We start from the raw sequence: 26,805 nt of genomic DNA on the forward strand, positions 1-26,805 counted from the left end.
ATGGGCCGGAGTCACTCTAAGACTCACTCTCGGGTCACCAAAGTAGCCCCTCTGGAAAACAAAGGAGCAGACACTCCTTCAGCTGGCCCTATGGATTTTGCATTTAATCAGAACCTAGAAGAAAAGAGCTCATATTCGTTGACAAGACTACAGGACCGGAATGAAATTCTGAATGGCCAGCTGCCACCTCTGCGAGAAACCTGGTATGGAAGATATTCTACAGGTAAATGCAAAACTCAGCATGGGATTTATGTATCGGGACCTAATAGAGCTGTCGATAGATTGACCCATCTCCGTGATCTCAGCAAGTCTCTAATTTATTGAGATGTAAGGAAATATGTGGGGATTGAACATTTGTCAGTTGAAGTAGGAATTGAATGTCTGTCAATCAAAGGTATTCTGGCACCTTAGAATGGGAGTGTAAACTGTGTACAAAGGCATTTTTAACATTCCAAATGAGAAGGAAAATCATTTTGTTTCAGCTTAGTTTATAGTGCTTTCCATGTTTGTACTGAGCTTTGCCAGATCATTAAAATTATAAAGGCACTGATGTAATGAATGATAACAATCATGTATTTCAGTTAGATTCTAAATTTAAATCATCATCTCCAATACAGTTTAATGCATCAGGCTTTGTGGTTTTGAAAGCAGCACTTTAGGAGTGAATCTTCTCTAATGTGACTTTTGAAAACACCCCAAACAAAATTGATTTATTGTAGAACAGATGAGTGGATGAGTCACCCCTTCTCTTCATGGTCATCTTCAGGGGAAATAATTTTTTCCATTTGATTGGAAGCTCTCAGCCTGAAGTGGCTATAAATTATTCTGTGATATTTTATAAGACATGTAAAATATGTTGTGATGATCATCGAGATAATGAAACAGATATTCTAACTTGGGAAGAGAAATATGTTTGTAAAGTATATGCAAGTATATATGTATGGAATTTTCTCTTTTCTTCTCATCCTGGATCAGACACACAAGTAAGCTCCCCTTACTGGAAATCTTGATCAGAATGCCTGCATTCTCTTTTGGAACCTAGCAGAACTTGCCCACAATGATTTGCATGAGTGTCTTCTGTAGAATTGACAATGTTAAGTAGTTCTATACAGCCTATTTTATTTGTTCTCCAACTTCTTTAATATCTGAATGGGAATTTTCCCCTTAGTTGCACTGAAAGATTCTTTTTTTTTTTTTTTTTTTTTTTTATCCAAACTCTTTATCCAGAGTTTTAAGATTTTTGTTAACTGGATAGTGAAAGCTGATTTTAGTGCTTTAGAGTTCCAACTGGAAATTTTTATTTTTGAGAAGACAAAATCTCATTGAATATAAATAACAAGGCATTAGTGAGCATGCTGCAGGCTAATCCCAGTTCCACCAAATACCAAACCAGACCATCTTGAACGAGTCACTTCATCAATTTTCTTCACCTATAATCAGGGGTGAAAACAACATGCCATATTGGGAAAAATCTAACTAAATAATGGGGTTATATCTTTCAAATCACAGTATAAAAATAAGAAGTAGTCAGACTTCTGAAAAAATTTTGCCAAAAATATTTACACTTTTAAATCCAATGTTTTGTTGTTGTTTCTGTACTCTCGATGTGGTATCATCATTGAAACAAAATACATCATTTTCAAACTACTAAAAGTTAGAGCAAAGTCATTAAAGTGGTCATTAAAAGTCTTAAGGATGGAGATGCATAATACTCCTGGAATTTTCCATTTCAAATGTGAAGTGAGAGTATAGGATGGTCTATTTAACAATCTAGAAATCAGATGCATCCATATTGCCAAGGGAAAGGACAAGGATTTCACTCGTGCTGTTTGGTCTTGGCAACAGTACAAGAGCCCAGGATTATAAAATTCACAATAGACCTATTGAGCCTCCCTGTTTCCTAGCAGAGGCTTAACTCTGTAGCCCTGGTTTGTTTTCTCAGGAAAGAATGTCAATATGTTGTATTACAGTAGCAACTTGGAATTTCCCTGGTTTGAGAGAAACTATTTAATTGTGATCATACAAGGCTAAGCATTGCATACTCTTATTGGAAGCTCGTATTCTAATTCTGAGTCACCTTTCTCTGCATCTAATCACCTATTACCTATTTCGAGTTCCAAAAGATAGATAAGATAGATTTTTTTCATTTGTTAAATATATTTTTTTCTGATTTCTTGTATTTTTGGGGAGGAGATTCATGGAACTAAAACAAATAAGTGAGTTTCTATGACTTTCCATTACATAGGCCAAATTCTGTGTTTCAGTTGCATTTGTAGTCCATGCATTGTTAATTTTGCAGATCTTCCTCTAAATATCTATCAGAGAAGGAAATGATGAAATCAGAAATTAGACTAAAATTTTATCATTCACATTCAAGTAGGGACCCTGTTCCATGTGTTTCATCTCCACATTCAATCTATGGGTTAAACGTATATAACTGAAAAGGTACAAAATTATGTTAACAAGTCTAAAAACTAAGGATCATCTTTCTAATTTAATGGTAAATTGTTTTAATGGCTTATTCTCATTTCTCCCCCAATTCTTCAAGCACCCAGGGCCATGTATTTTGACATCCCACTGGAACGGGGAGAAACAAGTATTATTAAAAGGCATCCACCTCGAAGACTTGAAGTAAGATGAATTTAAGAGGCTTCATAAAGAATTTCTTAGATTAAATAGTAATATCTCTTTTTAACTATCTTCATAAAAGAAGGATATTGACTAACATTAATAAGAATATTTTTAAAGATAATTTTGCCAATTGCAAGGACCAATCTACTTAGGATTTCCTTTGTAATGATTTCATTTCCAAAAGGAGCAAGTATACTAATAAGTACATGGGTAGGGGGACTTCGGGGCCTGAATCTAGCACTGACTCATTGAGTGTCTCTGGGAAATTATAATAAATAACAAAAACAATGACTACCACTACTATTCAATTACCACCCTTCTACAAGTCTGATACTATTCTAGACAACTTAATCTATGGCATTCATTTAATCCGCTAAGCCTCCTATTAGAAAGGAAGTCTTGCCCTTATTTTATACATGTGGTCAGAGAGCTAAGTAACTTGCCCAGGGACACACAGAGACTGAATACCAGCCAGATATCAAAGTCCTTACTCCTAATCATCAGTCCAAACGATCTCTACAACTTCTAACTTTAACTTTATTTTCCCAGAAAATAAACTAGTTGTTGAAATTAGGAACACTAAATCTCAACAAAGCAAAAGCATCAAATGTATTCACCTTAATAAATGTTTAATAGATTCCCTTTAGAGGGATACAAATTCTAAGAGCGACAAAATCCAAAAAGTATTATCCTAGAAAGGGAAAGAGATCAGAGTGGGTCCTTGAAAATGAGCAACAGCTAAAAGGAGGGTTTGGGGCTCTCTCATGAGCAGGATCTACCATTGACATTTGAGAAACGGGATTATAGACAAATCCCACCTGCTACATAATTCACCCAGATGCCTGGGCTATCCCCAGGGGTATAGAAGCTTATTTTTGAGAATTATTTCTGTTTCAGTTGGTTTTTATTTGTCTTCTCCAGAAGCTCAAAATTATCATTTGAAATGATTATAGGCTTTCATTCAAAAAGAGCATCTTTTCCAAAATTATTAGAAAATATTCCAAAATATTAAAAACCTCAAAAATATTGTTTAGCTCAAGAAAAATAAAGTATAAATGTAATGAATTAATATCTAATTTCAAAGTTTTTGAGCATATCTATGGATAAACTGAATAACTTTAAGACTTGTTTTATTCCTAAACCAAAGTTTCCTTTCAAATGGAGTGTGTTTAATATTCTCTGTGAAGCTGACTAACTCAAACAGAAGAAATTATAGCCAGTGAAAAACATCTGTGTAGCACTGTATAGTCCACAAAGTATTTTTATTATCTATCAAACCTATGGAAGACAAGGTCAGGTTTGGGTTCTCCCAATAGTCCATCAAGCTCAAAAGAGGACTTTGATATTTCAGCATCTAATACTACATCCCACACACTAACCAACCACCTTAAAATTAAAGTCAAGAAAAATATATGGGCTCAGTGTTAGATACTTGTCATCCTAGCACCTTGGGAGGCTGGCTGAGGCAAAAGGACTGCAAGTTCAAAGCCAGTGTTTTAGTCAGCTTTTTTGCTGCTGTGATTGAAAGACCTGACCAGAACAGTTGTAGAGGAGGAGAAGTTTATTTGAGGGCTCACGATTTCAGAGATCTCAGTCCATAGACAGCGACTCTATTTCTCAGGATTCAAGTGAGACTGAACATCATGGTGGAAGAGTGAGGTGGAAGCAAGCGGCTCACATGATGTGAGAAAGCAGAGAGGTGTCTCCACTTACCATATATAAAACATATGCCTCAAAGCCACGCCCCCAGTGACCCAACTTCTCCAGCCACACCCCATCTGCCTTCAATTACCACTCAGTTAATCCCATCAGGGAATTGATTTACTGATTGGTTTAAAACTCTCATAACCCGATTATTTCTCCTGTAAACCCTCTTGCATTGTCTCACACCTGAGCTTTGGGAGATACCTCACATCCAAACCATTACAGCCAGCTTCAGCGACTTAGCAAGACCATAAGCAATTTAGTAAGATCCTGTCTCAAAATAAAAAAATTTTAAAAACTGGGCATGTATTTAGTCATTAAGCGCCCCTGGATTTAATCCCTGGCACCAAAGAAAGAAAGAAAGAAGGAAGAGAAAGGAAGGAAGAAAGGAAGAATGGATAGAATATGTGAGTACAAAGGCTATGTCTCATTTAATCATATATCTTCAGCCACTAACATTGTGTGCCACAGAAAAGTCAGTTGGTGAATGAATGAACATCATGTCGGCTGGGGGAAAAAAACTCAAAGTGCACTCCCTGCTACTACAGACCTGGAGCATCCCTGTATTAGAATCTGCCTACCCAGAGCAACCAATATGGTTAATATAAAGGTAGAGGAATGTTTTATTGAACCTCAGAGCAGGGAGACACCTGTCGGCAACTGAAAGGCAGAACTCTCCAAGTTTCTCCCCCAAGCTCTCTTCTGTCTGTGTGCTTAATGCCTCTGCAGATCATCCTTCTCTGCTCCTCGGGTGCACTTGATGAAATATGGGCACCCTGGGATTGCATCTTATAGTTCCAGTCAAATGGACAGATTGACCTGATCCTCTTGGCTCTGATTCCAAATTCCTGGGAGGCAAGATATGACTGGCTAAGCTTTGCTCATGATTCGAGCTCTGATCCAGTGAGTTATAAGCAGAGGACATGTTCATGCAGTAGAAATGTGGGTGGAAGAGTCACCCTCTAGATTCTGGAATCAGCTCCCAGAAAGAGGGAAATCACTAGGAACTTGGCAGACACTCCCAAAGATATCAGCTATAATTATCTTCACAAATGAGGCTCAGCACATTTTCCACCACAAATGGGTTTTTGAGAGAATAATAAATGCTGGGTTCCCATGACATGCTAATTAATAGCCTAATCTCTGCCCAAAAAAAAATTCTAAAAGTATTTTTAATTATTAAACCAAATATAATTGCATCCTAAATAATTTGAGCTGTGTATTTGGCACTCTCCATTTCCTGAACATCTACTCCTCAAGGATAGAGCAGGTCATGAACTAAGGTTCCTCAACTTGGAACTGAGCTCTGAGAGCCTCTGCCAGGACAGTGAATCAAATGTGCCTGCCCCATGGAGAAGAGTTGATCAGCAGCACCCCCTCTGGTCTGATTAGCTTCTCCTGCAAACGTCTAAAATCCAGCCTAAGTTGGGAAGTTGCTCCCACATGTACTACATCCCTGCTTGGATAATTCCCTCACCTCCAAGGATTTGTTCAAATGTCACCATCTTCAGAAGGCCTACCCTCCTGACCAATTTACTGACAATAGCAACCCTCCTCCAATCCTTGTGATTCCCTCCGTCCTTCACTGTCTTGTCTTTTCCCCAGCACATCTATTTCCATCTAATACACCAAACACATTATTTACCTATTATGTTCATCTTGTATTTTCTTCACTGCTCCCTTATCTCTCTCATGCTAGAATACAACCTTCATAGAGCCAGGGATTTTATTTTTCTGCTGTTACTAATGTATCTGAATATCTAGAAGGGTGCCTGGCACATAACACATGGTCAGTAAGGATGTTTTGGTTATTGAATGATTGAATTGGAGACGAAAGAATGACGAGTGTAAATCTGCTGGTGAGGAATAAGAAGGATGGTTCTGCCTTGGATGATTTCAACGTTGTTTTTGGCCTTAGACAATATTGAGTCTACTGAACCGCGAACGTGACATAGACCTTCATTTACTCAGATTTCCTTTTAGCTCTTTCAATAGCGTTTCATGATTTCTCCATGGGAGTCTTGTGCAATTTTTAAAGTTTGTTTCTAGGCGCTTGTAACAGTTAGGGTTCAACCAGAGAAGCAGAACCAGCAGAAGAAGTTATCTATTAATAGACTTACAGCAAGGAATTGGATTATGTGATTGTGGAGTCTGGCAAGGCAAATCCAATAACTACAGGGCAGGAAAGGCAGGCTGGAACTCTCAGGCAGAAGCTGAAGCTGCTGTCCATTGGCAGAATTTCTTCTTCAAGGTAGCTTTAGTTTTATTCTTAAGACTTCTCAATTGGCTCGGTAAGGACTGCAGTGAGAACCTTTCAGAGCTATCCATTCTCACATGTGCAGGCCTCCAGCCGGCAGCTGCTCTTTCCTGTTGGATGAGCGCTGAGCCCTTTGTGGGGAAAACATGTCAATGAGAAACAGAAATTTTACATGGAATCTAGTGACTCTAGAAGTTTTCAGATCTGTGAAAAATCTAATATGACTTTTTCCTTTCTTTCTCTCCTCAGTTTAAACCATTCTCTTCATTCTCAGTTTGCAGGAGAAATCTTAACCACAGGTTGTTCCTGACTTTTCTGTCCCTAACTCACCAGAATCCTGGGGATCCTTGGGGACGTTTTCTGTAGCACCTTCTCCCTCCATACTCTGACAATGCTCTCCTGAATAGGACTCCTCACACACAGAAACAAAAGCTGTGAGGTGGGGCTAATTTTTTATAGGTTCCACTAAGTCATCCCAGAGCCAGCCAGGGCTGCTATGCAGCTGGCTGACTTGGTATGATGACTTGCTGTCCAGGTACTGTCAGATCCTCAAGGCCATTTACTGCAGACAACACCTGCAGAGATGGGTCCCTCCCTGTGTGTCTCCCCTAAATGGCAGAACTCCCCAAGGCTTATCCTGGCCAATGAGAATACACCATAGGGAAATAGATTCCATTTAACCAGTCAGTGGCTCTTCTATAACCAGCCCATCAGTCAGTGGTAGAAGAGGCAAGGAGAGAAAGGAAGGTGTCATTTAATCAGAACACATTTCTAGAGGTATAGTAACAAGCAGGGGGAATTATATATTGTCAAAGTGAGATTTTCAAAATGAAATTGTCAAAGCCTTTGTATTATAGGTCTGCAAAACTCTACAGAAACCTTTAAAACTACCTTATATATACTGCAAAGTGCCACTTCACTCACTGATAGTGATACAAAGGACTTGTCAGGGACGCACAGTAGTCCCCATTTATCATCACAAGAAATCTCTATGGATTATGATGGCTTAAGATCTCACTCAGTCCATATAAATTATCCAAAATAATCCTCATTAAATTCAACATATTATGGACCTAAATCACATCCTCAAAATATTTCACAGTAACACCTAGATTAGTGTGTGCACAACTGGAGACCATAGCCTAGCCGAGTTGCCACATATAACTGACCATCAGATATGTTATAGGACTTTTCCCCTACCTATTGCGAATGAGGTCTTTTTTTCCATTGAATCTTCTAAATGATTATTATTAGTAAACAAGAAAGCTATAAATTTTTGTATATTGAAATTTGTGTTTCACAACTTTATTCACATACCTTGATAATTCTCATGGTCTGTAGATTCTTCTAGATTTCTGTAGAGGCAATATCATCTGTAATTTTTTTTTCCTCTTTCTTCCCAATTCTTATTCTTTGTACTTGTTTTCTTGACTTCTGCATCAGCTAGAATTTCTTTGCAATGTTGAATACAGGCAGTGATAATGGGTATCCTTGTCTTATCTATGACATTAATGGGACTAGTTCTAAAACTAAGTACAGGTTGAACATCCCTCAACTGAAAATCTGAAGTCCAAAATGTTCCAAAACCCAAAGCTTTCTGAGCACCAACATGACGCCACAAGAGGAACATTCTACACCTGACCTCATGTGATGGGTTGCAGCCAAATGCAGGTGCACTGAAAATATGACATGAAATTACCTTCAGGCTATGTGTAGAGGAAGCATAAAAAAAAACATTTTGTGTTTAGACTTAGATCCCTTCCCCAAGATGCCTCATTACGTACATTAAAATATTCCAAAATCTGGGGGAAAAAATCTGAAATCTGAGGCAGTTCTAATTCCAAGTATTTCAGATAAAGGACACTCAACCTGTAGAATATTTACAATGGGATTTTGATAGGTACTGGTACCAGTCAGATTCCCAAAAGGAAACAAATGTCACAATCAAATTACAATAATCCAGGAATATTTTTCCTTATAACTATCTACGTATAGAGATTTGGTCAAGAAAACCACAAAAGATATTGCAATAGCCACAAGTGGCCTCTGAGGGTAACCACAGACTGAGAAAGGGAGAGATTTCTGGAGCCTGGAAAGAGAAATTGGGGAAGAGGGAGCTGCTTTGAGAGTAACAGGGACCTTCCTTTGAGAGACAGAGTCACCCCAGTATAGCTTTGCAGGAAGGGATATAGAGGAACAAGCACCTCGCTTTCTTGTCTTCCCCACTCTAGTCTCCTGCCAGGTCCCCCAGTGGCTGTACTGGATGTGAAGTCATAAGCAGGGAAACTGCTCAGCCCTTACAGACAGAGACCAGAGCAGAGAAGCGTGGCAAGTGAATCCAGAAAAACAAATGAAAGAGAACTGGCACAATGCCATTTATTTTAATTATCATCTTCCCCTTTATTCGTCAGTGCTAAAAGTTTTCCTCAGGGCTGTGTTAAATTTGTTTATTTTTCCCTATATATTAAAATAATTATATGGGTTTCCTTTTTAACCAGCGAATAGATTATAAATTTTATGATGTTGAACTAGACTTGCATTCCTGGCCTAAGTCCTACTTGACTTATGAGATACATATATAAATATACCACTGAATTGGGTTTTCTACAGCTGTGTGTATGTATTTTAATAAGTGACATATTTGTATGTTTTTTCCAGTTTTGCTGTCGAGATTAAATTAGTCTTGTGAAAGGAGTCAATTACCTTTCCCTCTTTTCTACTCTCTGATTCATTTGTTATAACACAGGTGTTATCTGTTCCTCTAATGTTTGGTAAAATGGGCCTTTAAAACAATTTTTAGCCACTGGGGCTTTTAAGGGGAGTAAGAAATTTTTTACTAAGAATTTCTTTGATGGTTCTTAGTTGATTTGGGTATCTTATTTTTCTTGCTAATCCATATGTTTACAAGAAATTTTCCATTTACCTAAACTTTTAAATTTGCTGTAGCTCAGTGGCAGAGTGCTTGCCTAGAATGTGTGAGGCACTGGGTTCAATCTTTAGCACTGCATAAAAATAAACAAATAAAATAAAGCCATTCTGTCCATCTACACCAACAAAAAAGTTTAAAATTACAAAAGTCTTATATTCTTTATATTTGACTTTGATAATACTTATAAAACAAATCTTTCAGCTTCCCTTTAGATTCTGCTATTTCATTTATTTTTCTCAGTACTGGGAATATTACCCAGGACCTCACACGTGCTAAGCATATACTCTACCACTAAGCTACTCCCCCATCCCTGTAATTCTTTTATAAGGTAGGCTGATGGAAAATAATTCAGCCCCTAATTTCAATCTGTGAGTCTGATTCTGATTTCCCATTTAAATGGACCATTTTTAGATCCTCTTTAACCAATAGAAATAATAGCCATCAAGGCCACTAAGTGCCTTATAAATCAAGCTTCCCCTAAATGTTTGTATTCCTGTTCTTTTGTCTGGTCTAAGGAGATATTCGTCTTAATTAAAGCCAGGCCATATCTTTTTTTATTTTGCATTTTGTTTTTTCATTGTTAGCTGTGTGGAGCAAACATTGTTGAACTAGGAGCTCAATGCAATGCCTTAATCAGAAATTCCTTTTTGGCCTTATGATTTCTCACTTCAAAGGTGTCCTGGATACCTTTCTCTGCTTCCCAGAACCTTAAAAAACACAATCTTAAGTTATGGTGCCAGATAGATTTTACATTTTCATTAAGTTGCTCTAGTCCATGTTCCTCTTCTTGTTGGAAAAGGTTAGTGTTTATCACCAGGTTCAGTGATTTGGGGCCTATGGTTGATTTAATCTTGATTCTTGAATCTCCTAGCAGACATTTCAACTATGCTGGCCATTTGTTTTGTTTGAGAAGCCAATAATTCAGAAGCCTTTAGACAAATAATACATATCTTGATATTATAAAATGATTTTTAAGAATTGTCATTTTACCCATTTTCTAGTAATTCCTTCCATTAGGTTCTCTTTGAAGATGATGAATTGAAGCATCTCACTTCACAGGCAGGGAAAAGGAACATGCATACGAGGACCCAGAATTCTAAGGCAATGTTGTTTGACTATTTAGATGAAACCAATTTTCCAAGCAATATTTTCTGTAACATTTAGGAGGCCAAGAGCAAATGACTTCAAGGTGGGATCCCATTTGCAATGTCAGTTGCCGCCATCTAGTGGCTTTCCGCAGGAATCGTGTGGTTCTTTGGGTTTTTTCCAAAGGCCAGGAAAAAAGTAATTGCCTGGAAGAATTCCTGAGCTTACCTACCACTTAGCCCTTATCAGAACTAAGAATTTGCCAGGCGCAGTATCTCACCTCTGTAATCCCAGCGGCTCAGGAGGCTGAGAAATGAGGAACACAAGTTCAAGACCAGTCCCAGCAACTTAGGGTGGCCCCTAAGCAACTTAGTGAAACCACTTCTCAAAATAAATAATGAAAGGGTTGGGGATGTTGCTCAGCTTAACACCCCTCTGGGTTCAATCCCTGGCACAAAAAGAAAGAAAGAGAAGGAGGGAGGGAAGGAGGAAGGAGAAAGGAGGAAGGAAGGCGAATTTAAGTTGAAAGACCAAGAATAGAAGGATCTGTTATTACCCATATCCTTATAAAAGCAAAAACCTGGCCCTAAGAATTTGTGGATAGATGATTTAAAATGAATAAAATAGCCTGACTTCTTCAGACTCAAGTTTTCAGTAAGACTTTGCAAACAAATCCTTTACAGCATGTTTTGATGTAGTTTCTTTACTTACTTGAGGCAATGAGGAGGCAAATGGACCCAGTCTGGAAAGAAATCATCAGAGTTCCTGGGAGAGGAGATATATATATATATATATATATATCCTTCTATTGGGTTCTCTTTGGAGATGATGAATTGAGGCATCTCACTTCACAGGCAGGACATACTCAGATCTACTGAATCTCAATCTCCAGTGAGTTGCCCAGGAATTTCTTTTTTAGTTCCAGGAGATTCTGATGATAAATCATTTGGGGAACAAGTAGGAAAGAACCTGGTGTTTGGAACTGGACACACCTGAGCTTGAATCCTGGCAGTGCCACTTTCTTTTCTATGCAAACTTGGACAAGTCATTAACCTCTCTGAAATGGGGATCCTCATAATTATGCAGAGGATGCACCTAAGGATTGAGTGAGGTGACAAATTTCTACCTAGGTGTAGCGTGCAGTGGCTGCAAAATCCTACAGTCTTCATTGGAGAGACCCAAATCCTGAACCTTGTCCTAGTGTGGAGTATGGCACAAAAAATTTTATGTTCTTCTGACCTCCAAGAGTTCCCTCCTGTTGTTGCTGATCCATCCTCCCACAGGTGTCTTGAGGGTCCCGTCTGTCTTGGTTTCCCTTTCCCTATCTTGTCTTCCCTTCTTTCAGCATTCTGACTCAATCCTTTGCTGCATCCGGTGCTAGCAAGATTCATTTGCTTGACATTTTCATGTCCCACAAAGTTGAGAGCTAGGGAAACGAACTTCTTTTACTACTATTGATTATTTTTCATTACATTTTTGCTAAATTATGTTTAAAAGACCACTTCCTTATTGGATATGAAAATGGAACAGAAAAGTAGTTCCTACCACAAATGCAAAATGCCTGAAACATAAAGAGGAGCTCCTTGCCCTTAAGTCCCTTCCCTGTCTCCATATCCTTTGACTTTTTTTTTTTTTTTATTCCTTGCTAGGTCAAATTTGAACTGCTCCAGCAGAAAGGCTGCTGTCCCAAAAACAGGTCAAGTTTAGGACCAGAAGCCAGGAAATAAGTCCACAGAAAAGTGGATACTCGGCATCTATTTTCATGGTTCTGTTGTCTCTTTTTACCCTAGTCACCTGTCACAACTCTCTCACCTCTCTCAGGTGCAGCCATTAATTAAGAAGATACTGGACTGTGGGTGATGGGGGATAAAGAAAAGACAAACAGACACACATAGGGAGAATAAGCTGGGGCCAGGTGGGTTACTAAGCTCTGGTGAGGCTTGGTTGACTCCAGAACTAGCTCAGCAAGTTTGTTGTTCAGATTTTACCATCAAAAGGTTATTTGTGGGAAAGTTTCAGTGAAGCAGGCAATCTTAAAGACACAGGACTGGAGAGACATTAGGGTCATCTTGTTTTGCTCAGAATTCATTCTCCCTGGGAGAAGGTATTGAACTCAAGGCCTCAACTGATGATGCCATATGCCTTTGCCCATAGACACCCTTGGCCAGCGTTACCATAGCAACTGGGGCATCTTGACCTGTACCTTCGAACAAGCAGCTCCCAGTGAAAACACAGCCATGAGAGTCAGATGGGCCATGATTTAGACCACTGCTCTCCACAGTCACCTTAAAAGCCACGCTGGCTTCCAGGTCAACTTTTTGACAATGCAACAAGTCACACCAAAATGAAACAATTTTTAAATAAATGATCATTTGTCTTTGGTGTTGGTTAATGTGGGAGTGGTGCTCACACTGCGGCCTGCAGCTTGATGTTCTCAGGGTTTTCCTCCTACTACTTGAATCATCACTTCTCAGTCTCCTTGGCCAGCTCATCCCCATCCACCAGTTTCTCAGTTTTGGAGCTCAAATCTGCTGTCCTTGGCACTGCTCTTCTCAGTCTTCACCTTGCCTTTGACCTTGGTTTCAGTCATGCTCTCCCCAGGGATGATTTCCAAGTGTACAGCCAACACAGACCTCTCCTCTGAGCTCCTTGCCTAACTAATTACTACTCAACACCTAAACTCATATTTCTCAAAGATGTCTCCAACTCAACCTTCTGCAAACCAAATTTTTATCTTTCTTCTAAATCCCACCCAAAAGAGGTCTTCCTCTAGGGTCCCCAACTCAGTAAATAACACTATCCATCCTTTGTTCTGGGTGTCATTGGGAGCCTTGGCTCTTCTTCTCTAGTTAGGTCTATATATTCATAGAGCCATCAATGTTCCTCTGTCATCTTCAGTCCATCCTCTTTGAAACCTCAGTTCATCATTCTTTGTCCTCTTCACTTTTCTCCCCACTTCATAGTTACTCTTCTCTAATATCATTTCCACACTGCACCCAGAATTATCATATTTTTTAAAGCAAATGTAATCATGTCACTACTGTGCTTCATACTGCCAGTGGCTTCCCATTTCCCTTAAGATGGACCAGCATTAGAATGGCCTGCTGGCCCTACCTGAGCTCTCCAGCCCCATTTTGAGCTTCTCTTTCCCTCACTTGGAGTTGCAGTCAACTGAGCTCTTTCAGTTCCTTAAACAGATAATGTTCTCACCCTGCCTTGGGGCCAGAGCACAGGCTGTTAACTCTGCCCAGAACACCTTAGTTCCCTAAAAACTCCCAATCTTCCAAATTCTGCTAGAAAATTACCTCCTCAAGAAACTATCTTGGACTGCCTTGTTAGCCTTTCCCCCCAGCTGGCCTTCTAAGGTTTTTATAGCAAAGCACAACGAGCTGTGTGACTACAACAACATAAACTTATTATAACTCAGTGCTGGGGGAAAGGAGTCTGAAATCAAGATATCTATATGGTTGGTTCCTTCTGAAGGCTGTAAGGGAGAATTTGTTCCATGCCTCTTCTGTAGCTTCTGATCATTTGCTAGTGATCTTTGACATTCCTTGGCTTGTGGAAACAAGACATTCCTGGTCTTTGCCATTATCTTCACATGGTGTCCTATTTATAAATGTGTCTGGGTCCACATTTCTCCATTTTATAAGAAAACCAACATATTAGGTTAGAGGCCCATCCTATGGTAGTTTATTCTATCACAACTAATTGCCTCTGCATTGACCCTATTTCCCAATAAGATCAGATTCTGAGGTATGAAGGGTTGGGATTTAAACATGTAAATGGTAGAGGGCACAATTCAACCCATAACATGCCCCATTCACTTTCAAGGTTGGGTCCTCCAGTTATATGTTGTCAAATACTTTTTTATTCAAAGCACTGATCACAATTTTTAATTATCAGTCAAATAATTACGTAAGCAAAAGTCAACCTGTTGCCCATAGATTATAAGCTCCACTAAGGACATGTCCACTTTCATTGGCTATTGCATCCCCATGCCTGACATGCAGCAGTCATTCAGCAAATGCTCACTGGGTGAAAAATTAACTCTCCAGGCCCCTCATTGCACATCACATTGTGAAGAGACCAGCTTCATCTCCCAAGTCTGCTCAGTCCCTTCTCAGTGTCTTGCTATTCAGCTTGTGGAACACAAGGACATCTGAGATTTTTAAAAGGCTATAGGCAGACCCAAGGACATGAGTTACCACCCACTCTTAGTGACCCCTCAAAACTCAAATATGATGTTCTCCATGAAGCCTAGACTCTGTAGAAAAAGACATCACTAAGGTTTGTTAACACATTGCATTTCACTTTAAATGTTTCTCCTAATTACCTGTGATTGTCACTGCAGGAGTCTGAGTGAGCTTCTCTGGAGATCTTAAAAACAGGACCCTTCCCTAAGGAGTCGAATAGGTCAGCTGGGTGGTCAAGAGATTAGTAAAATAAAGTAACCTCCAGGTACCTCTTTGACATCTAATATTCTAAGAACTTGCTATTTGATACTTTGAACATGCAGTGCAGACAGAAAACAATTTAGTCTCTTAACTCTCTGACCAATATTTCAATTGGTAAGTCACCAGCAACAGTGCAATAGAAATAAAGAACCCAGATAGGTCAAAAAGCCTTTGGCACAGATAACGACTGTAATGCCATTGAGATCGCCTTCCCTATGCAGGAATAAGTGCTACTGCAAAGTGTTCAGATAGTTTAATGACTGGCTTTTGTGTTTCATCATCTCATGGCATGAGGAATGCTGAATACTCTAATGTTGGACTTCTAGAAGCTTGAACCCATTGACCTGCCACAAGTAATTACCTCCGAAAGACTCCTGAGCCAGCAACAAACCTGGACAAGGCACAAAGCAAAGGTGAGCTATGGGAGTCACCTGAGGGGGTGGTTAGCAGGGGACAGGCTGCATGGGAACAGGGCAAGTGGTCTTTCTCATGTCCTGTCTGCACTAAAGAGTTCAAAGCCAGATCAAACAGATAAATCCTTTGCAGTGAGAACCTTTCAGAGCTAGCCATTCTCACGTGTGCAAGCTGCTCTTTCCTGTTGGATGAGAATACACCATAGGGAAATAGATTCCATTTAACCAGTCAGTGGCTCTTCTACAACCAGCCAATCAGTCAGTGGTAGAAGAGGCAAGGAGAGAAAGGAAGGTGTCATTTAATCAGAACACATTTCTAGAGGGATAGTAATAAGCAGGGAAAATTATGTATTGTCAAAGTGAGATTTTCAAAATGAAATTATCAAAGTTTTTGCATTCGAGGTCTGCAAAACTCTACAGGAACCTTTAAAACTACCTTATATATACTGCAAAGTGCCACTTCACTCACTGATAGTGATACAAAGGACTTGTCAGGGATGCACAGTAGTCCACATTTATCATCACAAGAAATCTCTATGGATTATAATGGCTTAAGATCTCACTCTGTTCCAAGAAGAATTTAAGGTTGTATATTGCAGTCAGTAACAAATTACCCTGTACTAATGACTGTGTCATCTTTCATAGCAAAAACTGGAAAAGAAAATGCAAACTCCAACATATACTTCTGGGAAAAGACAATATTTGCATAAAATGCAAATGCTGGAAATGAACCATAGAAGACAAGAGGTAAATATAAGAAGAATGTCATATTTACCAAATGTATACCACATAATCACTGCCCTGGCACATGAATATAGTAAGTGCACATGTCTAGTCCTGACTTAGTATCTTAAAAGTCATTGGAGCTAAAGATTCAACTACTGAACCTGGGAAGACAGGAAGATCCCTTCTGCTAACAACCCTACTGACTCTGTTCTCTGTTTTCAGTCCCCTTGAAAATATATCTATGCCTCAAGTCTCCCTTTTTTAAAATAGGTCACTTCTCTGACATTCTGGCTCCAGCAGGAAAATGGAGTAGATCATTTTTCTTTGTTTAGTAAAAGGAGTGGGGGGGCTGGGGATGTGGCTCAAGTGGTAGTGCGCTCGCCTAGCATATGTGAGGCACTGGGTTCGATTCTCAGCACCACGTAAAAAAAATAATAATAATAAAGATATTGTGTCCACCTAAAACTAAAAATAAATAGTAAAAAAAAAGGAGTGGGGCTGGGAAAGAGTTGGTCTTTATTCCGACACCTAGGCCTCTTTCTCTAAATCATGTTGTACAATTCTCCTATAAGAAACACCTTGTCTTAATCCATTTTCTGCTGCTGTAACAGAATATCACAGACTAGGAATTAATAAAGACAAGAAACTTAGCTTCACAATTCTGGAGACTGGGAAGTCTAAGATCAAAGTGCTAGCATCTCGTAGGGGCCTTGCTGCGTCATAACATAGCTGAGAGCATCACACGGTGACAGAGTGTGAGAGTGAGAAGACAGGAACGAAAGAGAGCTAAGGCACTAAACTTGGAAACAAACCCACCCCTAGGATCCTGGGATCACAGCCTTAATAAGGTTGCCCTCCAAATACCATCAATATATGAATTTGGGGAGTAAATTCATTTATTAGGAGACACATTCAAACCATAACAGATAATAAACCTTTTTACCAGTGATGTCCCATAACTGTCATATTCTAAATTCCTGCCTCTGAGGAATGAGCCTGTAGTAACTGACTACAATTCCACAGAGAAAGGCTTCTACAATCATCCTCGCCTTAATTGAGCAATACTTTTAGACTGTGGGCACATTCCCCTTTCTCCTAACAAGCCTGAGAATAAAAAAATGTCACCACACCTTCTAACAGAAAAAGAAAATTTTATTGTGGTTAAGGGACCACAAGATGTCTGTGGACAATCTACAACTTGCACAGTGGCTAATCTGCTGATCTATTCCTGCAAGGATAGCTTGAAGAGAACATTGACCATTTATTGCTGATTTTCAGGTCCAAATGGAGTTGAAGAAGAGTCTTCATAGGGAAGAAAGAATTACTAAGCAAAACCTGAGGGACCATAAAGTCAAGAAAATTCTTCAAAGCATCCCAGGGAATGAAGATGATGACCTTCTAACCACGTTATCTGATGAAACCATGAACAGAGGCCCAGGTGAGTCATGTGGCATTTTTAGTAAAATATCTCAAGCATTTTTAAAACTTCATCAAATATACTCCTAGGGTGGGGGTTTGAAGGAGAGTGGGAAAACAGCAAACATCCTTGGTTTCTTGCTGATGTTTTACTTCTCAGATGTAGTGGGCATGTTGTTATATAATTTTGGGTAGCTGGGGGGAAAAGACAGAAGCTTAAGCTCTGTAATAAGATGTTTCTTTCTTTTTTATGGGTGTAACATGATTTATATACCTTATTAGAATCCTCACCCCATCCCTAGGAAGAGAAGAGGTCAAACAAAACAAAAAAAGCCTTAAATTATGGTTAGAATGAAGCATGTGGAAATATTAAATAGCCCGCAGCCACATAGCAAACTTGCATTAGCTGGTTTGACATCATATGCAGAATCCCTGTCCCTTCTGCAGATCAGCTCTCCTGGGCACACACAGAAGGCCTCAAATGTATCCATCATCATTGCCTTCCCCAAGCTGGCTCTTCTTGCAGAACCAAGACACTAGATGAGGCCTCCATGCCCAGTCTGTCTCAGGCCAGAGCCCTGGTGCCCTCTCCAGACTTTCTTCTCCTTCTCCTTGTAGCTGGTCAGTCACAAAGTCCTGTTGAGGTCACCTTATGCTGAAATCTGTCCTCTCTTTTGTTCTCAGTGGTGTCACCTTAGGTCAGGCCCTCAGTCTGTCACACCAGGGCTACTGCTATAGCACCTAACCAGGTCTCCCCCTTACATCTTACCCACCTTCCAGCAACCCTCCACTCCAGTGGTTCTCAGTGTGGTCCTCAGGCCAGCAGTATCAGCATCACCTGAGAACTTGCCCAGGCCCCAGAAACAGTGGCTGAATCGGAAACTGCAAGAGTGAGGCCTGAAGTCTAGGTTTGACCATCTTACAGGTGATCCTGATGCCCCTAAAGATTGAGAAACACTGAACTTGAAGTATTTATTTACTCTGCTCAGTGATCAAAGAAGGACCTCAGGTCCAGCAGCATAGGCACTGCCTGTGAGTGGCCTAGAAATGTAGAATTCCAGAGCCCCCCAACCTACTGAATCAGGATCCACTCTCAAGATCCCCAGGTGATTCTCATACACACTGAAGTTTTAGAAGTTCTACATGCAATCATAAAATGCAAATCTGATCATGTCATTCTCCTGCTTAAAAAAAAATTGTTCTGTGAGTGTTCAAGACAAAACTAAAGTCCTCAACATGGGGTTCTAGGCCTTTCTAGCTACTGCCCTCCTTCCTAGCATCATCTCCTGCCAATTTCCTGTCCAACCAACCCAAATTACTCTGTGAACTCAGATTATTCATAACTTTCTTAAGAGACATATCTGTCCTCAACCTCGACACTATGCTGCCCCACCAATTAGAGCCCCATTCGGTTTTCCTTGCCCATATTCCCCAAGGTAAACCTGAAGTTGAAAGTGAACATTTTTTGTTTGCACAAGCAGTGCTGACCTGTGGGCCAAACCCCACATCAGTGCGACTGGCCACGGAGAGAGCTGCAGAAACATTGACCATGTCTCTGGAGATCTAGAACTTCTAAGATGCAAAATCACCTGCTCAAAGAGACATGGCCCCAGCTCAGAGGAACAAGATGCTTCATCAATAAGTTAATTAAATAAGAAAAGGCTGAATAATTGAAAATCCACTTGGGGCATCCATTTAACCTGTGCTCCCAAATCTCAGAATGAAATATGCTTTGTGGCACAGAGATAAACAACCTTTACAATTCAAAAAATTGGGCACAAGGGCTGGGGATGTGGCTCAAGCGGTAGCACGCTTGCCTGGCATGTGTGCGGCCCGGGTTCGATCCTCAGCACCACATACAAACAAAGATGTTGTGTCCGCCAAATACTAAAAAATAAATATTAAAATTCTCTCTCTCTCTCCCTCTCTCTTTAAAAAAACAAAACAAAAAAAAAACAGACACTGACCAATGGATTGGCTCACTGAAGCTGGCAAGATCTATCAACTCTTAAATTATCACATTTCCTCCAATATTTCTCCCGCCCTTTAAAAAAAAATTGGGCACAACAACCAAGAAGAGAGCCTCAGTGAAAATTAGACACTCCAACAACTCATCACTTAAGACCTAAAAGGAAACCAACATTGGAAAAGGCTTTGGAATACACCCCAAGACCTGGAGGGGCCCAGGAGAGACTGTGGCACACAGAAAAGGGGGTTTTCCTCTGCTGTCCTGGGCTCTTTTAAGTGGTTCCATTTTGTTGAAGTTGAGGTTTGTTGAGTGTGCATGATAAACCAGTCTGTGCTCCTCCCTTAACAGATATTGTCTCCTTTAATTTGCATACAACTTAGAATGTAGGACTTACTACTGTGCACTCCATGTGACAGCCAGGATTCAAAGTCCGGACTTTTTTACCCATCAGCTCACACAGGCTCATCAGGACCCCAAGGACTCAGAGCTCTGTGCAGACACCTCAAGAAAGCCTGCAAACCTATCAGCTGAGACTCCTCAACCCTCCCTTTTAGAAGAAGGCTGCACTCTGGGGCTTCTAAAATGAACAGAATTGACCTGCTTGGTCTCCTGCCCCTCAGCTCTCCCAGGGTGGGACAGAAAAAGTGACATGGGCAGAAGCCAAGCCATTCACCAGGCAAGGAGGTGAAGCACAGCCTGGTCATGAACTCCTGGGGAGCTTTCAAATGCTCTGATTCCTGAGTCCCACCTTCATCCTACTGAATGAATCTCTAGATAGGGGTCCAGAGAATTCTACTTTTTAAAAGTCCCAGAACTGACTTTAAAGATTAGCCAAACTTGGACTCAATAACCCTTGAGAACTCCCTCAACACTTAAATTTTATGACAATCTTTTCTTTATAATGTGTGTGTGTGTGTGTTTCCTTTGCCTGTGTGTGCACCTGTATGTGAGGGTACACATGACAAAATGAGCCTAGAAAAATGTAGATTTTGCTAGCATGAAACTCTAATTCTTCTCATTAGAATGAAATCACAAGTAATTAGAATCTCATGGTCTGCATCAACACACTTAACCTATTGCTGGAGTTGTTGGAAAGGGAAGTAAAGCAAATATCACTGAGCATTTATTCATTGATGGAGAGATTACAGTGCATGCCAGATGACCCTTCTCTTCTATGCTATAAGTCTCATTGTACACTGTACATATTAAAGTATAGAATATTGGGATAATAATGGGCAGAGCCAGTATTTAAAAGTAGTTTCTAACATTTTAAATGCATTATTGAATCCTCCACATAACAGGTCTGTGAGGTGAGTTATTACCAACTTTCTTTTACAGTTGAGGAGATTAGATCCAGAGAGGTCAAGTCCATGGTCAAGATCATAGCCTTGACCTTGCAAGTCGTGAAACTGCTCAAGGGATCCACGCTCAGAGCACCTGACTCCAGAGCCTACACACCCCACTGCACTTGGCAGATGGTCTAGCAATGAGTCCTTTTTATTTCCAGGAAGCATCTTTGCTTTCTTTCCCTGCCTTCTAAAAGTACTTAGCTTTGCTGTCTCCTACAAGTGGGGCATAGCCAAGATCCTACATGTACTTGAGCATCCTGCTTGTCAGCATTTGGCCATTAAGGTTCCTCTGTAACAGTCCCCTTTTAGTCAATGATATATTCACCCTTTCTTATTCTCCCTTTGGAAGGTGGGCTGAGAGTTTTGGCCCTCTTGTGAGAAAAAAAAAAATCAATCTTTTCTGCTGCCTCTTTAAAAATCACCTGCTCTTTGCATATACTTTATATATACTTCCCTGATAAATTACATATATAGATCATATGACCTGTATAATTATATACAACATACTTGAAGTGAGCATTGCTCTTTGGGGTGTATGAATTTTGATGTGCTTTTGAGGCGTCTCCCCTTTCCAGAAGCCATGGTTCGAATACAGTGGAGGGAAGGTGCTGGACACGGGGTCAAAGTCCTTCACTGAGTCCCAACAGAGCACTCACTAAACATAAGCTCCAAGAGAGCAGCACGTTTTCTTGTTCCTACAACAGGGCCTGGCACATACTAGCCTCTCAATAAATAGTAACTTTTATAGTTACTATAGTATTTTTCTACATGGTTTTATTCTACATACAGAATATAGCTGAATTACACTTCCATGACCTCTGTGAACCTAAGTTTCGACATCAGCAAAATGGGAATAAATATTGTCTGCCATGTAGGGTTTATGTAAAAATGAACCTTATGTGTGTAACAGCACAAATAAAATGTAAAATACTTTTTAAGCATATAGGGGAATGGACAAAACAGAGAGGATGGAATTGATATCATAGAGCAAAACAACCATATGCTTCACAGAAATGTCACCCTAAATCCATCATTTGAAAATTACTTCACAATTCTGTTCTTATCTGGCTACCTGTACTATTTTCCTGCAGACTGTCTTGTTTTGCTTTTTAAATATAACTTTGTGAAATTGTGGGTCTGGCATAGTAGTGGTACACTTTTCTAAAACACATATTATAAAGCACACAACCACCAACATTGGCCATGTTCCGTGATCCTTGTACACCCTAAATCACTCCCCAAGTCACTCCCCAGGTTTTCCCCCTTGGCCTATGTGGTTTCTCCAGTTAATTTTGGAGTAGGATACACCTGCCCTTTACTCTGCTCACTCAAAACCCATTTAAGTTCTTTAAAGTTATGGTTTTGTTTTTGTTTTTGTTTTTTACTCTTTTTAAGTCTATAAACCACAGAGAACCAAAGATCTTATAGAAATGTAAGAAGTAATAAAACATCTAGCTCAGAAGGTCTCAACTTTAATGCTAGGTACACAGAACCATATATTTAATACAGTGTCAGTGATTGATTTTCAAGGATAAAACTGAATGTGTGAATTTTGCCTCATGCAGTAACTTTAGATCTGAATTATCATAGCATCAACAGGGCTGTGGGATTGAAGCTATCATTAATATTACATTAGATCACACTACTAACAAACATTTCCTTCCTGTTTCAAAGCTCCTGACTCTACTTAGATGTTTTAGAAAACTCATGTTCCTAGTCTACTTAGATGATGCCTTGAATAGTTTTGGCTCATTTGCAGAGCAGAGATGACTGATACCCCTAAATCCCAACGAATGAAGTCTTTCCCAGGTCCTAATTACCACTACTTCTCACTTTCTCCTAAAATTTTCTGATCATTCATTGATTCATTCACTTATTCACTCACTCACTCAATGGGTACTTACTGATCATATAACAGGTGCCAGGCATGGTGTGGTAGATTTATTCTATGATAGTGAGCTAGGTAGATGTGAATCTTGGCTTCTGGAGCTTTCATAGTATACCCAATGAATAGGGAGATGTTCAGGGAGAGTATAACTGGAAATTAAAATAACCTGCGAGGTCAGATTTCTGTAAAGAAGTAACATTTAGCTGAGACATGAAGTAACTGGAAGAAAAGGCTGAAATGCCATGAGAATGAGAACCAGGAATGCTGGAACGTTCAAACTGTAATTACTACCAGCATGTGAAAAAGCCCTGTGGTGGGAAGAAGCTCAGTGGGTTCTAGATACTTGTCAGAGCAGAGAGGTTCTGAGGCATCAACAGGGCCAGATCAACCCAGGTATTGCACGTAATGTCAAATAAGAATTCTGAAGTCTATCTTAAGATCAAGAAAAAGCCATTGATGGGAGTGGCATGGTCAGTTTTATATTTTTAAATATCACTCTGTCTACATTGTGGAGAAATGCAAAAGGAAATGGAAAGGAAATGCAATTGTGCATGTGGTTATAAGAACACAGCAGTAACACAGGTGAAAAATGGTGTGTGGATGGGGAGAGTACAGCGAAGATGAGGGTGGAGAGGGTTCAGATGAGAGAATTTTGCAGAACCTGGTGATGTTTTGGACATAGGTAAATGGAGAAAGTAAGAAGGCCAGGTAGATTCCTGGGTTCCTCTTGAATAACTGAATGAGTAATGGGGCAAAAGTGGTACCATTTGTGGGATTAGGGTAGCCAAGATCTGAGCAGGTTTGTGAGACAAATAGACATCAAATAGACATCAAAGTGTAACTGTCCAGTTTTACCATAAAAAAGGCTTGTAGCTTAGAGGAGAGGTCAAGGCTGCAGAAATAAATTAACTAGCTATCTATCATGGCTATGTAAATAAGCAAAAAATAACAATGATGATGGTATTCCTCCAAAGCCCTTTGCTCAGGCAGAAAGAAAACTGGTATGTCACAGGCATGAATCCTTACATTGCAATACTTGATTCTCAACTCACCAGGCTGTAAACATTAAATATGTACATACTGGTTTTTGTATGTTATCATACCTCAATAAAGTAGTTTTTAAGAATATGAGGCATAGATGTCAGGCGCCGCACACGCCTGTAATCTCAGTGGCTCGCGAGGCTGAGAAAGGAGGATCGTGAGTTCAAAGCCAGTCTCAGCAATGGTGAGGCACTAAGCAACTCAGTGAGACCCTGTCTCTAAATAAAATACAAAATAGGGCTGGGGATGTGGCTCCGTGGCCAAGAGCCCCTGAGTTCAATCCCCGATACCAAAAAAAAAAAAAAAAAAAAAATATATATATATATATATATATATATATATATATATATATATATATATATATATTGCATAGAGGAAAAAAGAAACACTTGATTTTCTTATATAATAGTAAAAAACTTCAGATATTAATGATTTAAATAAAATATGCCAAAAGATTTAATAAGCGATTATCATTCATATGACTCAATCTGCTCCATCCAGACTGGTGGAGACTTTAGACTTTGACCTAGGATTATTTTCCTAGCTCAGAAGTGATTGGGAAGATTTTGTTTTTTGGAAAGCCAGACTTACTTGGGCAAAGTCCACATTGCTCTGTGCATTCTAAAAGAAGGCTGGGTACTGCTTAAATTAAAAAGCTAAAGTAAATATATATGAGCACATAATCAAACCTCACACATAAATTAAGTAAGAAAGAAAAGAAAAGAAAAGGACAAAGTCTGACTTACCGAGCTCCCCAGTTCCATAGATCTGCAGTGTGGTCCGGGCATTTGGCATTACAGCCTGCACAGGTGATTCTGATACGAAGTCAGAGTTGATGTGAAAGTTTAAAAAAGCATCATGTGCCTAACACACAGTAGATGTTCAATATCCTTGTCCAAAATGTTGAATTTAACCACAAGGAAACAATCAGAAAAGCCTAAGATTGGTCATTATGCAAAATAATTGACCTGTACTCTTTAAAATGTCAGTATCATCCCTTGGGCTTAATCTCTAATACTGCAATAAAAAAAGAAAAGAAAATGTCAGCATTGCAAACAATGAAGACAGAAGAAGCAGGGGAGAAGGAGGATGAGGGAGAAAGGAAGTGAGAGGTGAGAGGACCTTATGTGGATAGGCTAGGGGTTTTTTTGTTTTGTTTTGTTTTCTTGTGGTGCTGGGGCCTCATATGTACTAGGCCACTGCTCTACCACTACCACTGAGATACACTTCCAGCCCCAGGATTCTCTAATTAGAGATGAAAAGAGAAGAAAATAAAATAGAATGCATGATTCTAGACTGGATTCTGGGCCTAAAAATTAAAACATGAGCCAGGCACAGTGGCACATGCCTATAATCCCAGGAGCTTGGGAGGATAAGGCAGGAGGATAGCAAGTTCAAAGCCAGCCTCAGCAACCTAGTGAGGTCCTAAGCAACTTAGCAAGACCCTGTTTCTAAATAAAATATTAAAAAGGGCTGGGGAATGTGGCTCAGTGATTAAGCACTCCTGGATTCAAAAAAATAAAAACAAAACATAAACAAAATGTTGCTCTAAATAGCACTATTGGACCAACCATGGATATTTGAATATGGATTATATATTAGAATAGTATTAGATCAATATTAAGTTTCCTAAGTATAATAATTGTATTATAATCATATAAGGAAAATGTGCTTACTCTTAAGAGATTTGTGGTGTATTTAGGGGAAAAGTGACTCTCTAAGTAATTCTTACATGGCTCAGATGAAAGCAATATGTGGCAAAGTGTTGTTAAAGGGTTGGAGTACATAGGTTGATTTTCAGGAGATTTAAAACTTTTTTTTTTTTTTTTTTAGAGAGAGAGAGAGAGAATTTTTTTTTAATATTTATTTTTTAGTTTTCGGCAGACACAACATCTTTGTTTGTATGTGGTGCTGAGGATTGTACCTGGGCCGCACGCATGCCAGGCGAGCGCGCTACCGCTTGAGCCGCATCCCCACCCCCAGATTTAAAACTTTTTAAAATAATGACTAATATTTTATTAATGCTTACAGAGACACCACATGGAATTGTGTGTGTGTGTGTGTGTGTGTGAGAGAGAGAGAGAGAGAGAGAGAGAGAGAAAAAGAGAGAGATCTCATACTCACACACACACTCACACAAACACACAAACACACACACCAAACAAAATACCAAGCAGATTATTCTGTGTTCACAAAAACCTAGGCATTTGAAAAACAAACAAACAAAAAAGACAATGTTGGGAAAAACATAAATTAAAAGAGTTTTTCATCTTTTATAGGAAACTCACAGGCTGCAGAATTTCTGGACTATCAAGCAAGGAATGAATATTGTCACAGAAAAATTGGGAAAATGGAAGCATGGCTCCATGAACGAGAGGCCCGGGGACAGATTCTCTGGGACATTTCCAGCTCAGACTCAGATGAGCAGGGAAATGATGATAAGAAGCCACGAGCACTGGTGAGGACCAGGACAGAGAGAATCCCACTTTTCGATGAATTTTTTGATGGAGAATAAGAGTGTCACTCACTCAGTGAGATAGTGGGGGCACTGAAAATTTGTTTTCCTATCCTTCAAGTTAGATTTTTTTATTGACTTTGAGGAAAGCAATTCACCTTAATAAACAGGACACTATTTTGGAGTCTTCTGTCTAGAAGATCTATCATATATCTGATAACTATTGCTGTAGAACTACCTGCTGCTCAACACTGAGGGGCTGAAACTGTTAAGGTCGGACGAGCGTCAGAGGAAGAGACCACCAAGAGACTGTCTCATGCAACAGCAGAGGATTTATTGGGGGTCCAGCATGCTGGGGCTCAGAGCTCACTTGAATGGAGCAGAGAGCCCCCGAGAACAACTTAAGCAGAGCTTATATACATTCTTTGGAGAGGGCAGGGACTTTACATACATCACAGCATCCCTTAGCAAATCATCACATACC

The 26,805-nt window shown here is 39.7% G+C and overlaps 1 protein-coding gene across 1 annotated transcript; it reads left to right on the top strand.

Moving 5' to 3' along the window:
* On the top strand, window positions 1-26,381 carry Ccdc198 (coiled-coil domain containing 198). Its single transcript, XM_027929383.2, has 6 exons — window positions 1-223; window positions 2,549-2,631; window positions 15,391-15,477; window positions 16,123-16,224; window positions 17,482-17,641; window positions 26,146-26,381. Exons 1-6 carry the CDS (start codon window positions 1-3, stop codon window positions 26,379-26,381), a joined length of 891 nt encoding a protein of 296 aa, XP_027785184.2.
* Window positions 26,382-26,805: the final 424 nt, after the last annotated feature.

This window comes from Marmota flaviventris, chromosome 2 (genome assembly GCF_047511675.1).
Source record: "Marmota flaviventris isolate mMarFla1 chromosome 2, mMarFla1.hap1, whole genome shotgun sequence".
NCBI classification, from domain to species: Eukaryota; Metazoa; Chordata; class Mammalia; order Rodentia; family Sciuridae; genus Marmota; species Marmota flaviventris.

Coding starts and splice junctions, on each gene's coding strand:
- Ccdc198 (XM_027929383.2), top strand. CDS start 1: ATGGGCCGGAGTCACTCTAAGACTCACTCTCGGGTCACCAAAGTAGCC. Junction 224..2,548: donor GTATGGAAGATATTCTACAG/GTAAATGCAAAA, acceptor CAATTCTTCAAG/CACCCAGGGCCATGTATTTT. Junction 17,642..26,145: donor AACCATGAACAGAGGCCCAG/GTGAGTCATGTG, acceptor CATCTTTTATAG/GAAACTCACAGGCTGCAGAA.